The 20,544-nt window shown below is 46.7% G+C and overlaps 1 protein-coding gene across 4 annotated transcripts in view; it reads right to left on the bottom strand.

The window, feature by feature from the left end:
* MSI2 (musashi RNA binding protein 2) overlaps nucleotides 1-20,544 on the bottom strand; it is a 472,007-nt gene that overhangs the window by 84,354 nt on the left and 367,109 nt on the right. For all 4 annotated transcript variants that reach the window (XM_064271280.1, XM_064271281.1, XM_064271284.1 and 1 more), the window contains exon 8: nucleotides 2,790-2,872. In XM_064271280.1, the coding sequence (XP_064127350.1) occupies nucleotides 2,790-2,872 (83 nt within the window). The remainder of the gene's footprint in view (nucleotides 1-2,789; nucleotides 2,873-20,544) is intronic.

The raw sequence follows: 20,544 nt of genomic DNA, 5'->3' as shown, positions 1-20,544 counted from the left end.
CACAGTTTATCTGACAGCCAGTAAGTTCCAGACCCATGCTCTACACTCTCCGGGCAGCCTTTGGGCATATCCCTTGGGCTCAGTTTTCCCACTGGAGCCATGAGGAGAATAAAGCCCTTCCTCACCCACCTCTCTGGCTCGTTTCAAAGCTAGTCAGTAGTGAAGGCCCCACTCCTGGGACGGAGTACTATCACCACCACCACCAGCAGCAGCTGCTATGGAGTCACTCCGGCTCTTGGAGACCCTGTGTGTGTCAGGATAGAACTGCGCTCTGTAGGGTTTTCAATAGCTGACTCTTCAGAAGTAGGTCACCAGGCCTTTCTTCCGAGGTGCCTGTGGGTGAACTAAAGCCTTCAACCTTCAGTTAGTCGCTGAGTGTGTTCGTCGTTTGTACCACCCAGGGATTCCCCTTGGTATATACCCCAAAAGAGTGAAAAACTACTATTTAAAAACTTCCACACAAATGTTCATAGCACCACTATTCACAATAGCCAAAAGTTGGAAACAACCCAAATGCCCATCAACAGATGAAGAGATAAATGAATTGCGGTATATCCATACAATGGAGTATTATTCAGCCATAATATTGTAGCACTGATACATGTGATAACATGGATGAACCTCAAAAACACGCTGAGTGAAAGAAACCAGACACAGAGTGTCACATACTGCGTGAATCCATTTATATGAAATGTCCACATGAGGCAAGCTGACCCCGACAGAACACAGACTAGTGGCTGCTTAGGGCTAGGGGGAGAGGAGGCAGGAGAGTAGTTACTTAATGGGTAAAAAAAAAAAAAGAAGAAAAAAACCAAACCCAGTGCCGTCGAGTCGATTCCGACTCACAGCGACCCTAAAGGACAGAGTAGAACTGCCCCTTAGAGTTTCCAAGGAGCGCCTGGAGGATTCGAACTGCTGACCATTTGGTTAGTAGCTATAGCACTTAACCACTGCACCACCAGGGTTTCGCCATTTAATGGGTAAGGGGTTTTATTTTGGGGTGATGCAAATATTTTCCAACTAGATAGAGGTGGTGGCTATACAACACTGTGAATGTACTACACACCACTGAATTGTTCACTTTAAGGTGGTTAAGTTTTACGCTCTGTGAATTTCACCTCAATTTGGGCGGGGCGGGGCGGGGGACAAAAAGCACTGAATTAAGAGGAAAAAAATGAGTGAAGGGCCACAGGTATGCATTCCAGACAACACACAGCACGGTCTCTTGCCAGTCTGCATCAGGCCTTTCCTGATGAACCGTTAAGTCCCCGCAGGACAGGAATGGTGTTTGCCAGCATCTATGCCGCCCAGGCAGTCTTCCCTGGAGTCTGTCAATAGCAGGCCTCTGGAGGCAGACTTCCTTTCACGCTCCCTGTCTCTCTGCTTTTAAACAATAACAAGCAGTAACCTACCCAAAGAGACAGGTACCAACTGGAAGGCACCTGTATTTGGGGGCAGAAAAAGCCTAGGAGGTGACCTGGGGGATTCCTATATGCTTAAACTCCCCTGTGCCATTTTAACGCCTGAGCTGACATCTCCAACATACTGCATGCAAAGAAACAGTATTTCCATTTCAGATGCATATGACGGTGAGGAACAATATGAACAATATTATTTTTGTGCCCTGGGAAAAAATTAGCAAGTCAAATGTTGAATCAGGCCCGTAGCACCACACGCTAAGCAGATTGCTTTGATCTTATCTACACTAAAAGCTCTATTATTGAATTTAAAGTCGGTGAACACATATCAGACCAGTATACAATGCACATCTGAATGCATATTTCAGAAGCAAGGAGTGTTTTGACAAAAGGAAGAAAATATCAAAGTTAGGGCTTCGATTGAAACGCAAATTTCCCCTCCCTCTTCCCTTGGGGCTGGAGGTTCTGTTGGCCAACCAAAATGTTTTGGCTCCAAATGACCTGGCGGTGGTTCCAAAAACATCTGTTGAGCTCCCATTTTCTGGAACCAACAAGGAAGTGGTTTGTCACCCCTTACTCAATTAGAAGAAAGGAGTTTGAGGCTTCCAGGGCGGTGTGTATGTTCTAGACATGGTATGGCGCCCTCTGGTGGTCATTTTTCTAAGCCTCCTCCCTCACTCCAAACTTCAGATAATCCAACAGCCATCTCTCCTGAGGCTGCTGGCGCAGGAAATGGAACTTTAAAGAGGCAAAGGAACTTTAAAGGGCCGCTGATCATGAAGGTAGAAACTATCTACCTTCATGGCAAAGGGGACTGTTAATTATCCAGCAGGGCACAAAGACAGAAATAATTTAGTGCCACAAACTTCACATCTAGGATGCCCCTCAAAAGCCAAACACCAAAAGCATACCCTAAGCCAGGGGTCAGCCAATGATGACATACAGACAAACCTACCTCTCCCCCTACCATCTATTTATGTACAGCCGTGAGCTGAGAATGGTTTTTACATTCTTAAGTGGTTGAAATCACAAATACTTTGTGACAAGTGAAAATTATATGAAGTCTAAATTACAGTGTCCATAAATAAAGTTTTATTGAAACACAGCACCATTTGTGTCTGTATTGAATTGAGAAGTTGCAATCGGTTGTATGGCCCACAACGCGGAAAATATTTACCTTTAGAGAAAAAGTTTGCCAACCCCTGTCCTTAACGGCTACCGTTCATGGCGTTGGACCCTCACAGCCTAGCCCCCGTGCCCACCCCTGTCCACCTTCAAGTACCATGACAGTGGTGGCAACAGTCTGCAAGACAAAGATGTGGGGGGCGGGGAGGGGAACATCCCATTTCAGTGCACAAGCCACCAACTTACCATTTTATTATTGATTTCATGGAAATGAATCTCACAGACTTTCTCCACAACGTCTTCATTCTCAAAAGTGACAAAGCCAAACCCTAAAGGGAAAGGGGGGGGAGGAACAGAGAGAAGAGGGGTGAGTTTAGTTCTGGCACGTCTGTGCGTTTCTCTTTTATGTCCTGAAGTCCCGACAGGCTGCTGATTTGGGCGTAGGTGGAGCAGACCCCCAGGGAAGGGCCTCGAGGTCCAGGCAATGATTTCTAATTTGTCCGGAGCACCCTTCCAACAGAGAGGAGAAGTTAATGATTTCACCCACATGCAGTGGGCCCTGTGTGGTTTCCATGTGCCCCGAAGCAAACAAGAAATTTACTTGTCTGTTACTTCCAAGGGTCAGAGCCCTGTGGCGCCCTCGGCAGAGGCGGGCCTGTGGGCTAATGGGGGCTGCAGGGACGGCTGCGGGCCGTGCTTGCCCTTTCTGCATGCTGGCCCAGCCAGCCCCCGGGTCAGCCTTCAGACGGAGGTGGTTATTTGTCCTTTTCTTCCTGAATTACTTCCTCTAATACCTCATCAGGACATCCTGAGGCCAGGAAGAAACTATTAAAAGTTTCAGGCCTCTGTAGTGCATAGGCATCCTTTTTCTACCGCTGCTTCAAAAGTGCTGCGGATTTGGGGCAGTTTAGGACTGTTTGATGCCTGCTGTCAGCCCGGCAGCTATCTACTGTATTTACTCGGCTGGAGGCCAGCTTTGCTAGACAAGGCGTACTGAAGAATTTTGGCAGGCAACCGCTACTCACCAACCTGAGTTCCTCTCCCTACCCTCCTGCCCCTTTCTTTCTTCTCCTTCCACCCCCGACAGGGTTTCCAGCAGGCTGCCCCATCTGTGACACCACTCAATAAGCCCTGCTTATTACTGCACAGATCCAAACGCGGGACCCCCCATCCCCCACCCTTCGGATGGACTCCAACCACAATTTCAGTGCTAAGAACGCACAGAACGCAAGCAGTGGTTGCAGACACCCTGATGGGGAGGTGGGAGGCCTGGGTTCAAGTTCTGCCGCTGCCTCTGACTTATGTGGAGTCCTGAGAAGTCCCTTTCCCTTTCTGAGCCTCGGGTTTTGCACCTGGAAATTAAGTGGTGAGCCTGGACGCTGGCGACCCTAAGGTCACCAGCACAATGCACGTTAGGATTCCTGAGACTCTCCTCTGCCAAGATAGGAACCTGGACAAGCACAAAGCCAGGTACGCCAAATCGGGAAATTGGAATGGCTGTTTCTGTACTGTGATAATCAGTGTTTCCTGTTCCTGGGTAAAACAGAGGTGTTGCTTCTTTAAGATTCCATGTCTAGTTCGGATCCCAGCAACCCAAGGTAGAGAGAGAGGATTCTCTCAGGTCCTTTCTGGCCCTCGGATCTCTAACTCTAATACCACAATTTCTAAGGAAACTCAGGGACCAGGCAGCAGAGATACTGAGCACTTCCAGGGCCTAGAAGATTCCTCTGAAAAGAATGTATTCATTAAAAAAGAATGCATTCATGCGATTTCCAGTAACACAAAGGGCCAGGAGAGTCCTTGCGTGGTAAAAAATGGTTAATGTGCTCGGCTGCTAACTAAAAGGTTGGCAGTTTGAGTCCACCCAGAGATATCCTGGAAGAAAGCCCTGGCCATCTACTTCCCCAAAACCAGCCATTGAGAATGCTATGGAGCACAGTTCTGCTCTGGCACACACGGGGTCACCATGAGTCACCACTGACTCGATGGTAACTGGTTTGGTTTTGGTTTAGGGGCACCACACAAATGGTAACCGTGATACTTACTAGATGCTTACCACACACCAGATATCGGGCCAGGGTTCCACAGTATAAACACACCACAACCCAGCCCAGCCCATTATAGACACATATGGTGGAATGTCAGGCTATAGGGTTAAAACTGGCAAGCTTCTCCCAGCATTATCTGGTGAAAGCTAGGTCCTAAGTTGCCTCTGTGGCCCAAAGCAGCCATCAGACCTGGTAAGATTTTGTTTGAAGTGAGGCCCAACACAAACATTTCGTCAGGTTTATATGCCTGTGACACTAGGTCCCTAAAGAGAAAGCCATCAGGCTATCCTCAGGGTCATCTCCAGCAAGGACACAGGTTCCCTCTGATGGACATTGCTGTTTCCTCGGCTCTTGGTCCCATTTATCATGTGCAGAGTTGGACAAATGCCACATCCAGAGGCAGTCCCCAGATTATTTGTCTTTAGGTTTTGGTGTGTTTGCTCCCATCTCTACCTCCAAACAGTTTTAGTTTCCCAAAGACGTCCTGGAACCTGGGGCTGGGAGGGGCCTTAAAAGCCATCAGGTGAAACCTCCCACCAGGCAGAGACCCCTGGAGCACACAGAGGGGTTAATCCCCTTCTTCCTGTTCACCTTCCAAGAGCCGGGAGCCTGATGTGCTCCTAACTGGCCCCACAAGAAGGGATTGAGATGCAGAGTCCTTCAAAGGGTCCTCAGGCAGCAGAGCAGTGAACTCATCAATACTGGCTCCAGACCCGAGCACCCAGTAGCCCTGTGGCCTTATGCACTATGGGTTCCCAGGATGAAACAGAGCTCCTGACACATAGTAGGAGTCCCTGGATGCTGCTCAGCTGCTAACCAAAAGCTTAGAAGCTTGAGCCTACCCAGAGGCACCCTGGAAGAAAGGCCTGGCAATCTCCTTCCAAAAAATCAGCCACTGAAAACCCTAAGGAGCACAGTTCTACTCCAGCACCCATGGGGTCACCAAGAATCGGAGTCGACTTGATGGCAACTGGTTAACACATAGTAGGCTGAGTAACTGTGGTTGAATATCGATATCTGTTCCTCCTGGGCGTAAGCATCTTTGCTCACCCACGTGAGTCGCTGCCTCCCCTCAAGACTGGTTCAGTCCTTCACTTGGCATTTACAGCCTCCGCAGACGGTGCCTCTGTGCCAGGCACTGCCGGGGACACAAAGATGAACACCATGCCCTCTGCTTATTAAGCCATTCACTCTCTAACAGGCACAAGTCAGAGGGGCCCACTCAGGGACACCTAACCTCTCCATTCTCACTCCCAGCTTTGGGGACCACTCTGTGGCTTATTTGTCTCTGAAGGTTGCCCCTCTAGCCTGGGCCCAAACCCAGATACCATGCAAATCCCTAAAGAAGCCAGGACAGATAGTTTTAAGAGGGACCTCACTGCTATCTTGGAGTGTGGTCACACGCTCCTTCCTCCAGCCAGGCTGATTGCTGTGGCCAAGCATGTGGCTTTGGAGAGAAGGCAAGAAGACGGATGAGCAAAACTCAACCCTGTGATTCCAAGAGAGCATGAAACAGGTGCCAGGCCAGCAGAAGACGGCCTATTTTAAAGCCACCTTGCTGCTGAGCACATGTACTTGATCCTGGCATAGAGACCAGGGTAAGTCAAGTCAAGTCACCACGGGTGCTAAGGGGTCAGTTTACTGCCATGGAAGATGCTTTTCTGCAGCAACCCAGCTCCTGCCTAGTCAACTGTGCAAATCATTGTTGCTCCAGGCCCAGTACCATTTGGAACTCACTGCTGCCTCATTTCCCACCCTGCACCACATTCAGAAAAAGGAAGAAGGGTGACCGAGCTGCGAGACAGGAATTAAAATGCAGACTGTGGCACCAGGAAGGGCGGGGGTAGGACTCCCCGCATCATTTCAAATTCTGACTCCGACACTCTCCCTGCTGGCCCCGTCCCTAACCCCACAGGACTCAAAATGCAAGTATCACAAAAATGATTTTCCTGATTAAAGGAGATAGCCTGGGTTTCAAGCCTACGTACCCTGGATGCATAACACTTTGCAATGTCAAGGCTCATTTTCAGTATTTTAAAGAATCTATATCGTTTCAACATCCCTGTCTGTTTGGTCTGAATTGGGAAAACAAACTTGATTATGTCTAAAACATTTATTTATTCCACTTGGGGAACGCAAAGAAGCAATGACACACTTAATTACCAATAAGGGTTATTCCTTAATGTATAATCATTTTTATCTCACAGGTGCATTATCATTTATAATGAATTAGGAACTCAGTGGCAAACAACCCCAAAATAAGTTAAAAGGAGGCATGAAGGACAAAAACAACAAGGTCAGAAATTTGGGAGGGACAAAGTAATGGGTGGGAAAAGTCCTTTTTGGCATCATAGTCTTTTGAACAGCATGCTGGACCTCGAGATTCTATATGAGCCTGGAAGGCTGGGGGGCTGGAAGGGCTGATCACTTCCCTCCTCCTTTCCCAACAGGCAATCAGCAACAGAGCTCAGGAAGGCCATTAAACTGAGGTGAAGCAGTTAGGTAAGCAAAACGCACAATCAGCCTCACTTAGAATCAAGGGCCAAATGATCTCACTTACATGAAATATCTTTTGGAAACGGACAGTGGTGATGGCAGCATAACATGGGGAATGATGTCACCGAATTGTACACTTAAAAATGGTTAAAATGGCAATTTTTTGTTATATATATTTTTGACAATAAAATTAAAAAAAAAAATGCAAGGGCCAAATAGCGAGCTGTGTAGCCCTGGAGAGTCCCTTTACCTCTCTGGGCCTCTGTAAAAGTAGCTGGCAAAAACACAACTCACTCAGAAAATGGGCAAAGGACTTGAATAGACACTTCTCCACAGAAGATAGACAAATGGCCACAAAGCACATGAAAAGATGCTCAACATCATTAGCCATTAGGGAAATGCAAATCAGACCACAACAAGGTAGTGCTTCACACCCACTGGCTATTGGAGTCCCTGGGTAGCACAAACGGTTAAGGGCTCGACCACTAGCCCAAAGGTTGGCAGTTCGAACCCACCCAGAGATGCTAAAAGATCACAGTCTTGAGAATCGTAACAGTGCAGTTCTACTCTGCAGCCATGGGGTCACCATGAGTCACAATGCCCTCAGCAACTAACAATAACAACAGGATGGGTATTATCAGAAAAATGGAAAATAACATTGGCGAGGATGTAGAAAAATTGCAGAACTCCTGCATTGCTGGTGGGAAGGTAAAATGGTACAGTTGTGATAGAAAACAGTTTGGTAGTTCCTCAAAAAGTCAAACACAGAATTGCCATATGATCCAGCAATTCTGCTCCTAGGTATATACCCAAAAGAGGCTTGAAAGCAAGGACTCAAACAGATATTTGTACACCAATGTCCACTGCATCATTATTCACAATAGCCAAAAGGTGGAAACAACTCAAGTGTCTATCAGATGAATGGATACAATTCTACTGTATAATCATACAATGGAATATTATTCAGTCATAAAGAGAAATGAAGTTCTGATACATGCTATGACATGGATAAACCTTGAAGACATTACCCACCACCCACTGCCGTCGAGTCGATTCCAGCTCATAGCTACCCTATAGGACGGAGTAGAACTGCCCCACAGAGTTTCCAAGGAGTGCCTGGTGGATTCGAACTGCCGAACTCTTGGTTAGCAGCCATAGCACTTAGCCACTATGTCACCAGGGTTTCCCTTGAAGACATTATGATGAGTGAAATAAGCCAGACACAAAAAGACAAATATTACATGGTCCCACTTATACGAAATATCCAGACTAGGCAAATGCATAGATACAGAAAGGAGATTAGTGGTTACCAGGGGGTGGCTGTAAGGGAGTTGGAGAGTAATTACTTAATGGATACAAAGTTTTCTGTTTGGGTAATGAATGTAATTCATGCCACTGAACTGTACACTTAGTTAATGGTTAAAACAGCAAATCTTATGTTATACGTATTTTGTTATTATTGTTAAATGCCGTCAGGTTGATTTTCAACTCATAGCAACCCCGTGTGACAGAGCAGAACTGCCTCATAGGGTTTTCCAGGCTGTAACTTTACAGGAACAGATCACCAGATCTTTCTCCCTTGGAGCTGCTGGGTGGGTTCAAACCACCAACCTTTCGGTTAGCAGCCGAGCACTTAGCTGTTGTGCCACTAGGGCTCTTTATATTTTGCCACAATAAAAAATAAAAAAGCAGCAGAAGCAGGGAGAAATAGTTGGTCCTTGTCTGGTCCCTGCCGGGGCTTAGGTCTTTGGCCCCAGCAGGTCCACAAGGGCTTGCACTCCATCCAGGCCCTCTGGGATGACCCTGTGACCACCCTCTTGCTCAGCTTCTCCACTTTCCCTTGGCCCTCAGGCACTACCCTGGAGCCTGAGAACTCCAGCGTTTAAACTCACTCTAGCCGGCCACTGGAAACCCTGGTGGCATAGTGGTTAAGTGCAACAGCTGCTAACCAAAAGATCAGCAGTTTGAATCCACCAGGTGCTCCTTGGAAACTCTATGGGGTGGCTCTACTCTGTCCAATAGGGTTGCTATGAGTTGGAATCGACTTGATGGCAATGGGGTTTTTTTTTTTTTTTGGTTTAGCCAGCCATAGAGAATGGAGAGGAACCCCAGGAACTGATAGCTGAGGAGTCACTGGGCCAAAAGTTGGGAGACAACAGCCTAGCTCCCATATGAAACCCTGCTCACCTGTCATGAGCAAAATGGCAACTGCATGGGCCCTCATAAAAGCCCCCACCTTACCTGCACCTCATGCTTCCCGAGGGTGCTGGGAGTCAGCAAAGGAGGTGCTGGGAAGGTCAGCCCCACACAAAAACGAATTCTAAAATGGCCATACCTAGGGTAGCAGTTGACAGGGAGCATGCAAAAATGATATTCTATAGCATCCTCCTGAATGAGGCTCTTACTGGAAACTAGCAAGTAAGCTCTGTTTAGGAGATAAGCATTTAATAGTCAAACCTTTTTTCCCTTTTATTCAAATGAATAAAACTGAATATTCATGTGAATAATACAAGACTATAGAACACACACACAGAAGAAGAGAATAGAATTCTGAAATCCAAATACCTCAAAATTAAAATGACCTGCTTCAACAGCAGGTACTGAGGAACATCTGACAGTTAACTTGCTAAGTTTTGTTTTTTAAGATTAGGGAGAGGGAGATGGGAATAGCCTCCTTCTAGCCTCAAACATAGTTTTCTTCTCTTACCATATAGGTCAGTGAACACTAATGGGCAGTCGCAGAGTCTAACAAGTCCTCAGTAAAAATCAATGGAAGTCACGAGTTAACACACTTGGTTAATGGGGCGGGGGGCGGGTAGGGCAGAAAAAAAACCCAGATTGTCAAATTTATTCTGAGTATCCCATGAGGAATTTAAGGTATGTGTATGCAAGTGTATTTATAACTCACACAACTTTCTTGCTAATAACCCAGTGTTGGGCGAAGCAGCAATATTCGTGGGCTGCTTCCAGCAGAAATACTAATCCCTTGGGTTTGGGCAAGGAGAACACTTTCTGGTTTCAAAATGCTTCCTCATACATCATCCTACCTGGTCCCTGAGGTAACCCCGTGAGAGGTGGTGCAGGATCCGCTGTTCTTGCTTTGCTCAACTGCTCAGCCAAGGTGAGTAAGTGACTTGTCCGCAGTGATGTGGCCCCGAAAGCAGAGCAGGGGGTGAACCCAGGAGCCATAACTCCAAACTCCTATCATGAACCCACTGCTTCTCTGCAGCAGATCGTCACGACGTGGTAAGTGTTCAAAGACTGGTGTGGTGGCCATATGACTCAGAGAGAACAAAAGGGGACCAGCCTGGGCCAGGAGGCACATGTGGTCTTCATGCTTCATCCTAAGGAGTCAACGCCAGTTAGCTGTCTGTTATCGACATTTCATCTTGGGCCACCCCCTACCCCCAATTCAGAACATTTCTGGGCTGCCTTTATGGGCTACTTGGACAGTGCAAATGATTAATGCGATTGGCTGCTAAGTGAAAGATGGGAGGTTTGAATCTCTACAGAGATGCACTGGAACAAATGCCTGGTGATCTACTTCTCAAAAAATGAGTCACTGGAAACCCCATGGAGCACAGTTCTATTCTGACATACATGGGGTTGCCATGAGTTGAAATCAACTCAATGGCAACTTGTGTTTTGGTTTCTATGGGCCACAACAGATGTGTCAAATCGGTTTCAACTGCCTGGAAGGATTTTCCTGCAAGCCTGAACGGAGAGGGCCTGAGGCCTGACCCAGGTCCACTGGCCAGAAGAGCAGAAGAGATGAGCAGTAAGCATATACTCCCGTCAGGGGATGGGGGTGGTTTCACATGCCCTGGGTTTGCCCTAAGGAAAATATAATTTGGGAGATCGATCTCTTCTAAGAAAAAACAAGCTGCCTTTCCAAAAGAAACGGCACGTTTCTGATTATTGATTGCCACTTTGGGATACTCACTGCACAATTCCCTGACATTAGTGAAATCCAGTCTGAGTTGCCATTATTTTCCTGAGCATTTTCAGATGTTGGGTGCTGGGCAAGGAATAGGCCAACAGTCCCAGCTGTGTCTGGCTTCAGCCTTGAGGAACACCTGACAGTTAGCTTAGCTTACTGTTTAGGGCTTTAGTTACAAGTAATTTTTTCAAATGATGACGTGGACTTTGGTAAGGTAGGAATGCCACTGCGCACCTAGCTAGGGATGGGACTCCTTCAGTTATACCTAGTGTCTGGCATCCTAAAGGTGGTTATTTATTATCAGTCCACATTCTAATAACAGAAGAGTATGTTTATCCACACTTACTAAGCACCATTTCTTTAACTCAGTCTTCGCTCTCCCTCTCTCATAGAGTATGAATGATGGAATGATTATTCCCATTTTACAGATGAAGAACTGAGGCCCAAAGGAGCCTGTGTTCCATCCACCACAGCCCCCTTTTCCTCTGAAGGTGGGCTATTCCAAATTCCATCTTTCCTGCATTCTAAGCACGTCACACAGCCTGGCTCTAGAACCCTGTCACGTTTCCCTGTAAGAATATCTACAAAGTGGGAAGGAACCCCTTGTCCTAACAACCCAGCAGGCGAAGGACAAAGAGGTAACGTGGGAAAGATGTGACCGTCCATTTCAGTTCAATGCTTCCTTCCCCTGGTGCCTGATGTACTCCATTCCTTCCATATAAAGTCAGGTAAGGGGATACTGAGGCTTTTCAGTGGTAAACAATACAGGTGACATTTATAAAGAAACAGCTAGTCTGCCATGATCTATCTTTATGGGATCAAATTGATAACAGCACTCGAAAGATCAGATAGGAAACTTAGGGGGCAGTGAATTTATGGTAATGGGGGAAGAACAACTCAGAAACGGAGGGAGAGAATGGTTGCACAATTCAAAGAATGTAATCAACGTCATTGAACTGTACATGCAGACACTATTGAATTGGTATATGTTTTGCTGTCTATATTCTCAACATCAATAATAAAGAAAAAAGAAAGAAAGAAAGAAATACAACTGGAATCTCCCCTAGTCCAGCCTTCCTAGAATGGGCACAGGGGTAGGTGACCTTTCTGAACATGTCCAGGCTCCAGCCACAGACCCGCCTGAAAGTCACCAAGCCTGATGTTAGAGACTTCTGGCAGCAAACTAGCTTTCAAATGAGTCAGCTGCCTGGAGGGATAAACAGAAGCACTCGCTTCCCTGACTTTATTAAGAACAGAGCAGGGACAGGGACACTGATCCAGGCGGTACCCAGCCCTCAGCCAGTCAGAACAAAGACTTTTGGGCTAGGGCACAGATCCACAGCAGAGACTCCCCCAGGAGCAACAAACAAGCCCATTAAGGATGCAAGCGGTCTTTGGGCACATGCTCTTAGCATGGCCTCCTTTCCTCCCCCATAGCCTTCTTCCTTTCCACCCCCAAACCGACGCGCTGTCTCGTTTGGGGGGGCCCCCCTACCATGTCCCTTCCACGGTAGCATCCCAGCCCCTCCACTCTGGGATCATTCCTGCACCTGCTTCCTCGTTTACACCAGCATGTTGGCAGCTGGTTGCTGTAAACTATAATAAAATGCCTTTCCAAAAAATGAAGGAATGTGACCAGACACGCCAGACATCATGATATTAAAGCCATGTCAATTAATTTCTCCCCCTCCTTGATAAACGAGCCCCATTCCATCTCTTAATAATGAGGAGAGAAACAAGAAAAGTTGACACTTAGTTTAATTTATTTTCTCAACTTGCCTGGTCATATTTCTTTCTGCCTTGCAGAGCGCGCTGGGGCTGTGGGGAATTACAAGTGGCTCGTGCACAGCCCAGGCGCAGATCGGTGTGAATCGACATGGGCCTCTTTATTCCCACACACCACTTAATCAGGAGGGGGAAAGTGACTTCCTAAGCCAGCTCACACCTGCGCCTCTCCAGCCACACAGGGGACGAGCGGGTGGGGGGCGGGGAGGGGAGCGATCTAAGGTGTGTGGGGAATCAGATAACAGAAATGGTACTATCCGATTTCCAATCTAGTCCCGAGTAATTGCAAAAATCTGAATTCCCTAAATTAATATTAAGCTACATTGGTGGCATTTGCCAGAGGGGAGCCAATTTCTCAACTGGAAAGATGCTTTTCTCTCTGTTTCAGCCTGAGGATGCTCTGGCCAGCACCCGACCTTGAAATGTGAGGATAAACACGCTAAAAGTCAGAAGCCAACTGCGAACCAGCAAGTGTTTCATTAAGGCTTCAGTTACAAGTAATTTTTTCATATGGCCACCATAACCTCAGGATCATTTATGGAGGCTCCAACATCACAAAAATCCCTGAATGGCACAGATGGTCAAGTGCTCAACTACCAACAGAAAGGTTGCAGGTTCAGATCCACCCAGAGGTGCCTCAGAAGGCCGGCTGATCTGCTTCCAGAGAGCCACAACCTTGAAAATCCTATGGAATGCAGTTCTACTCGGCAATACATGGGGCCGCCATAAGTTGGAATCAACTCTACAGCAACTGGATTGGTTTTCGACACCATAAAGTCTGGGGGTGAAAGCAAAGGGTGCTCTAAACCGTGTTTCCTGGTGTGGTCCTGTGGCAGAATCTTCTGGTGCACGACATACGGCTACAGAAGCAGATCTGTGGGCTCTGCCCCATCATCCCCCATTGCAGTCTTCGTGGGTGTGGCCCAGGAATCTGCATTTCTAACCAGTTGAGTTTCTGATGTTTCCCAAATGAGGAGGAGCCAAGCAGAAACCATTTAGTAAAAGAGTCTAGTAATCAATGCTGCTGAATTATACACTTAAAAATAGGTAAGATGGCAAATTTTACATTTACATGTGTTTTACCAAGAGTCCCCAGGTGGTACGAAATGGTTAAGTGCTCAGCTACTAACTGAAAAGTTGGTGGTTTGAACCCACTCCGAGGCACCCTGGAAGAAAGGCCTGGCAATCTGCTTCCAAAAGGTCATAGCCATGAAAACCCTGGGGAGCCGTTCTACTCTGACACACATGGGGTCCCCATGAGTCAGAATCGACTCAGTGGTAGCTGGTTTGTTTGTTTTGTTTTGTTTTAAATATGTTCTACCACAATTAAAAAGAGACAGAGTCTAGAATTTTTCATAGGAAGGAGAATTTCCAGGCCCCCCCTCACATGAAAGGGAAACTAAAGCAGTTTTTAAGGCGTTTCTAACACCCCTTTCTTGGAGCGCTGTAACTCTCAGCCCCAGGGATAGCCCTCATGCAAGACAGAACTAGAAGACAAGGGGCAAGACAAAGCTTCTCTCCTAGGCACAGGAAAGGATCAGAAGCCCATTCATACTAAAGTGTAAAAGATAGATCTTGCTTCCACCCCCAAAGTTATCTGTGCTTTACCAGAATAAAATCTTTATGTGAAAGCAATTAAGTGGTACTTTAAAATTCCAAACAGGCATTCAGGCAGTGGGAGAGAGGTTTTTTTTTAATTGGTGGGGGCCGCTCCTTGAGCCCATGAAATTACCTGAGCGTGTGAAGAGTCTTACAATGTAAAAGTGAGGACAGAAGAGAGGAAGACTTGATAAAACCACCTAGAAAGGAAGGTGTGGGGAGGAGGGCAGGGGGAAAAAGGAAAAGAAAGAGAAGTAGAGAGAGTAGGAGAAAGAAAGAGAGTAGTGGGGGGAGCAAAAGAGACAGAACCCTCCAGCCATCCTCAAATCATTTCTCTGAGAGAGGAATCTGCCGTGAATACTGATAGCGTGATTTGAAAGTGCCTGCGGCTGCAGGGAGACAGTATCTCATCCCAGACTCTTGTTAACCGAGAGGGAAAAAGCACCTGTGATCCAGGCCAGACAAGCCCAACCTCATTTAATTCCAAGTGCGCTCCGTAGCAGTGATTCTGTGAATGACACTTGTCAGGGCAGCAGATTAGTTCACAAACCTATTTTTTGTGTGTGGTGTTCCATCTTGGTCAGGAAAATAGTCAGTTCTTGGCGAGAGAGACACATATTACTGCTGTTAAGTGCCAATATAAACTCTGGGACGCAGTGGTAAATTCACCAAATTAAATCGCTAGACAACTGGCTCGGATCAGGACCCCGGCAGAAGGTGCCAGGACTGCAGCGCACGCCCAGCGAGGGGAAGGAGCTGAGGTCGTGCGCGCAGCTGGAGCAAGGGCATGAGGACGCGCCGCATCCACGTCTGGTGTGGAAACCACGGAGCCCAGGGAGGCTTCGGCAGACTCCACCGGCAAGAGCGTGTCCATCAAGGCTTCTAAACCCCGGGGCTTTCTGAGCTCAGGGGTGATGGGGTACCAACTGGAGGCTCTTCCCAAAGAAGAAAGTATCTGGGCTGGTGCCCCTAGTCTCTCCCCTAAACAGTGGGTTTTGAATCTGTCATTTTTTTTTTTAATTCAGTTCATCCTCCCTTAGCCCCATCCATGCAGAGAGCAACTTGGAAGGTCTGAGGGAGTTTCAATCTACCTTAATGCCCCTGCTGAGGTGAGCTGGAAAAGGCTTGGACTTTGGAGCCAGGTAGGTTTGGGCTCAAATCCTGGCTCTTGCAATGACTGTGTGAGTCTGAACAGGATATTCAGCCACTCTGACCCTCAGTATCCTACTCTGTGAGACATAAATAATAAAATCTGCGTCACCAAACAGGGGAGTCCCTGAGTGACGCAACAGTTAATGTGCTTGGCTGCTAACCAAAAGGTTGGAGGCTCAAGTCCATCCAGATGTACCTCAGAAGAAAGGCCTGGCAACTTCCAAAAAGCAGCCACAGGAAACCCTATGGAGCACAGTTTGTTCTACTCTGACAAACACGGGGTCACTGTAAGTGGAAACTGACTTGATGGCAAGTGTTTCCCCCCCTCCCCACCAGCCAGGAGGATTTTTCTTTTCCACCAGCCAGGAGGATTGATTAAAAACATGTATCAGTGAGGGGTTCCCTAACCCCTCCAACAGATCACATTAGACTTTTAATGGTTTCTCCCCAGTCCTAACCTCTATCTGGAAACATACTTACCTTTGCCTTCTGCCCCAAGCCTCACTTATGAAAATTCCTTTGTCAGGGAGGGAAACCTCCGTGGTGCTTTATCAACAATCCCAGTGGGAAAAAGATTTAGGAAAAACAGAGGCAAAATGAGTCACGTGGTCAATTCCGAAGCAATCTTGCTCCTTAAAAAGGACCCTACCGTGCACCCCTTTAGGTAAGGAAAATCATCTACAAATCCTTGACTGCCTGCAAAATCTGAGTGTCAGACCCCACTGTGGCTGGGCAGGGTGTGGCCACAGGGGGCCCATCGCCTAGATCACAGATGCTCCCATGAGCAGCTGTCTTGTAGTCTGGGTGTGCATCTCCTCACATGAGACCTCACTGAGACTCTTGCAGCACCCACCAAGGACTGCTGACGAAAATGCAAGGACCTCTCTTCTTGAAATGCATTGGTATCCTCTGAAGAGGGTACATAAAGGAGACAGAAGGGAAACAAACAGAAGGTGTGGTGGGCAGACACAACAAACCTGCTCCCCAAAGACAGGTGGGCAGTAGCCCTGCACCCTCACTATAGAGAGAAGACCCCCTGAAAGGCCTCAGCCTCCCCAGCAGCCTCCGCCAGCAGCCATCTCAAGATGGTTCCCCTCTAATTAAGTTCGCAGGGAACAGTTACTGGCCTCAGATAAGGTTCCAAAACTACTACTCCTTCTAAAAACCACTACTTGGAAGCAGGTTTTCAGCACTGCCACAAATTATATGACTTTTATTATGAGATACGGTTTCAGAAGAGTCCCAACTGACAGCACCCTGGCTGGGTGCCCGCTGCACCCGCCACCCTTCCATACCCCCTGCAGAGGGGTCATTTCTGCCGGCAGCAGCTCCGTGACCCCAGACAGCTGGCGGTGCTGCCAGCTCCCCTCCGTGCAGTTTGTGGGCAGGTGGCTGCCAATCGCGGTTCCTCTGCCGAGTGGTTTGCACAACACGTGCACGCTTATTCATCATGGGGTGGGGTCTGGCCTATTTTATTGTATTTTCCTGGCTATAAAGGACACACGCTGAACTGTGCTTAACATCTGGAGGCCAGATCTCTCCGAGAAGCCGACATCAGCAGCACAAGTGCCTGGGTGGGGTGGCTGAAGTCAGCCAGGAGCAGGCAGAGAGCTGGTCCCTGGCTCCCCGCAGACAAACGGCCTGGCGTGGGGAGAGGGAGAAGGAGCAAGTTCGCTCCTCAGAGAGGCCCACACACCAGCAGCATAAACGTCACCTGGGGGAGCCTGCTGGAAATGCAGAGCCTCAGGCCCCACCCCAGACCCACTGAATCTGTGTTTTGACAAGATCCTCAGGGACATTTCTCGGCAAGTTAAAATTTAAAATTTAAGTTCTGGAGCAGTGTTTCTTAACCAAGCATGCAAATCCAAATCACCTGGGGAGCTTTAACAGAACACAGATGCCCAGGCCCCATCCCCAGCATCCTGAGTTAGGTCTGGGGTAGCACCTCAGCACCTGTATTTTTAAAAATCTCTCACGTGATTCAGATGTGCAGTTAGGGCTAAGAAGCACTGGGAAAAGGGGAAAAAAAAGTACACGGTCTAATTTTTTATTTTACATCTAAAAATAATTTAAGCTCTGTTAAACCTATGGGTGAGATGATCCTGGTGCCCTCACGTGTTCATACGTCCGAGAGAGGCTTGCCTGAGAAGGTACTTTATATACTGAAGAAGGAAAAGAGAAAATGTGATGACAGGGACGTGGCCAGAGTGGCACCTCCACTTACCTGCTGCCAGCATACCACCTAGTGCCCTTTATGTGTGACCCACAAATGAAGGTACAGATTAGGTCATGTAGTTTTCAGTAAAAGAACCATCATAAAATGGAAAACTGCAAAGAAAACGTGGATGGGAGATAAACCATACCAGTTGCTGCCGAGTTGATGACAACTCACAGCAACCCCCTATGTTGGAGAAGAGAACTGTGCTCCATACCTAGGGTTTTGGAAGCCAAGATCACCAGGACTTTCTTCCAAAGTGCCTCTGGGTGGGTCTGAGCCACCAGCCTCTCGGTTAGTAGTCAAGCACTTAAGCGTTTGTGTCATCCAGGGATCCTTGACTGGGGACAATACTAATAACGTAAGCACCTGCCACCAGCAAGAAAATGGTTGAGTTGACCCTTCATTTACTCTTAGTGAGACCCAGCCCTTCCCCATCCTGATCAGAGGGACAAGAAGCAGTCAAGCGAGTGAGAAAGAAACCACTTTTCAACAGATACTTGTGCTATAGAGAAAGTACTTGAAAACAAATGTTTGGAAAATACTTCTATCATATGTGATTTTAAGCTCTGTTAATGTGATTTTGTTGTTCAAAGGCATGTAACTGGGTCATCTACAAAAGTTCTCGTATCTGCACACTTTTAAAACCCGGAAACAGAACTGTAAAACTTGTCTTGAAAAACCCTTAAGTGAACATTTCAGAGATTTTGAACCCATTTGTTAAAAATATAAAAATGTAACACTTGATTAGTTTGCATGAAAAACTGATTGACATCAGGGAAGATGGAAATTTACCAGCTGAATTTCAACAAAATCCTTTGCATAATTGGAGGATGGGATGGAAAAATTAGTGTCATGATTTAGTCAGCACGGGAGATGAGCTTCATTCCATTGGGATCTGGTTATCTTTGGGAGGTATATTTTTCAATTATGACAGGCTTTAAAACCAGGTATCAAAATAAACTAAACTTAGAATGAAACCTTTAGAGCAGTATCACAAAGTCTTAAATCAAGAGCCTATAAGAAAAGCAGATTCAATCATATTGCTCTCAGTAAAAAATATTACTTTAACGATTAATAACTAAAACTCTAAATATTGCTTATTTCAAGTGTATCTTATCCTGTTATATTTCTACTAATGTAATGTAGGTTTTATAATTGTTGTTGTTAGGTGCCGTCGAGTCGGTTCCGACTCATAGCGACCCTATGCACAACAGAACGAAACAACCGCCCAGTCCTGCACCATCCTCAAAATCGTTGTTATGCTTGAGCTCACTGTTGCAGCCACTGTGTCAATCCACCTCGTTGAGGGTTTTATAATACCCATGATATATTAACATAGCAGCGTTACTGTCGTTGTTAGTTGTCGTGGCTTGGACTCATGGAGACCGTATGTATGTATAACCAACAGAATGAAACGTTGCCAGATGCTGCAGTATCGCCATGATCTTTGAAATGTTTGAGCCCATTGCTGCGGCTACTGTGTCAATCCACTTCAGTGAGGCTTTTCCTCATTTTTGCTGATTCTCTATTTTACAAAACATAGTAATACATGGATATCATTGAAAATTAAATAAGCTATATTGGGGAGGTGTGTGCTATTTTTTTTTCCTGAACAGTTAAAAAATTTTGGAGACTTCTGCTCTAGAGGGAGAAGGTGGGGCCATATGGCATGAATTCTAGTTCTGATATCCTTTAGCCAGAGTCTGCTAAAAGCCAGGGGATAGGGTCTCCGAGAGACGGAATCTACTCGACAGCAATGAGTTTAATTTTCTGTTTTAGAGTGGCGTAGTAGGTACCTGGCTGATAAACCACCACCGGTGGCTGTCTGCTGGTGTAGTCCCCCTCCCTGTGCCCAAGGAAGGGCCTCTGGATGAAATGGTTATGGGAATCAAGAACTGGCCACTTTCGGAGTTTCCTGGATCCCCCAGCTTGGAAGCCCAGAGCACTTGGAAGGCATTTTGGGAAGTTCACCCTTCAAACTGAGACCCTGCCTCCTCCACGTCAATCACAGCAATACCAGACGTCTTCTCGATACATTTTTCATACTATTGTATCCTCATTAAAATTTTATTCTATTAGCATTCCGAATCCAAACCACTAAGTACATAATTGCTAAAACATGTGTTAAGCGACAACTTATGAAATGCCGGTTTTATCATATTGTTAATTAATGGAAAGTAGGATTAATCCATTCACAGATTGTTAGGAACTTTCACCAGCTCTTCAGCTGTCAGTGGGCAACCCTGGATGGAGAGCAAGGGCCGAAGTGTTCTTTGTGCTTCACCCTCAGCCCCTCTGTGTGTTTGGGAGAAACCCAAGAGACAGTGACTCAAGGTCTATTTTTCCCAAAGCAAATTATTGTAAGAGCTGATGTCATTCGGTGAAACCTGCTCAAAAGGACCGATACGGAAGGGATCTGGGTGAGGAGGAAGAGAAAAACAACATAGTCTTTTAAGGGCAACCAGTAAGACTCAGGTGGCCACTAGATGAGTGAAACAAATGCGAGAAGGCGGTTAAAATCCTGATTCTGCTGCATCCTGGCTGTGTGATCTGGGGCAAGCCATTAACCTCCTTGACCTGGTTTCTCCACCTATAAAATAGAAGTGGAGATGCCGCCCTCAGGGTTGGCGTGAGGATTAAATGAGATAATGCAAGCTCCTGTTATCATTACTACACGAGCTTGTAGTTTTTATACAAGGATTTCGTACCCAGTATTGCTCGGAATAAGTGGCCCACCAGCTGAGACTCAAAAATAACTTAGTT

This window comes from Loxodonta africana, chromosome 18 (assembly GCF_030014295.1).
Source record: "Loxodonta africana isolate mLoxAfr1 chromosome 18, mLoxAfr1.hap2, whole genome shotgun sequence".
NCBI lineage: Eukaryota > Metazoa > Chordata > Mammalia > Proboscidea > Elephantidae > Loxodonta > Loxodonta africana.
Note: the sequence above shows the minus strand (reverse complement) of the source record. Positions and strands in the feature narration are given on the sequence as shown.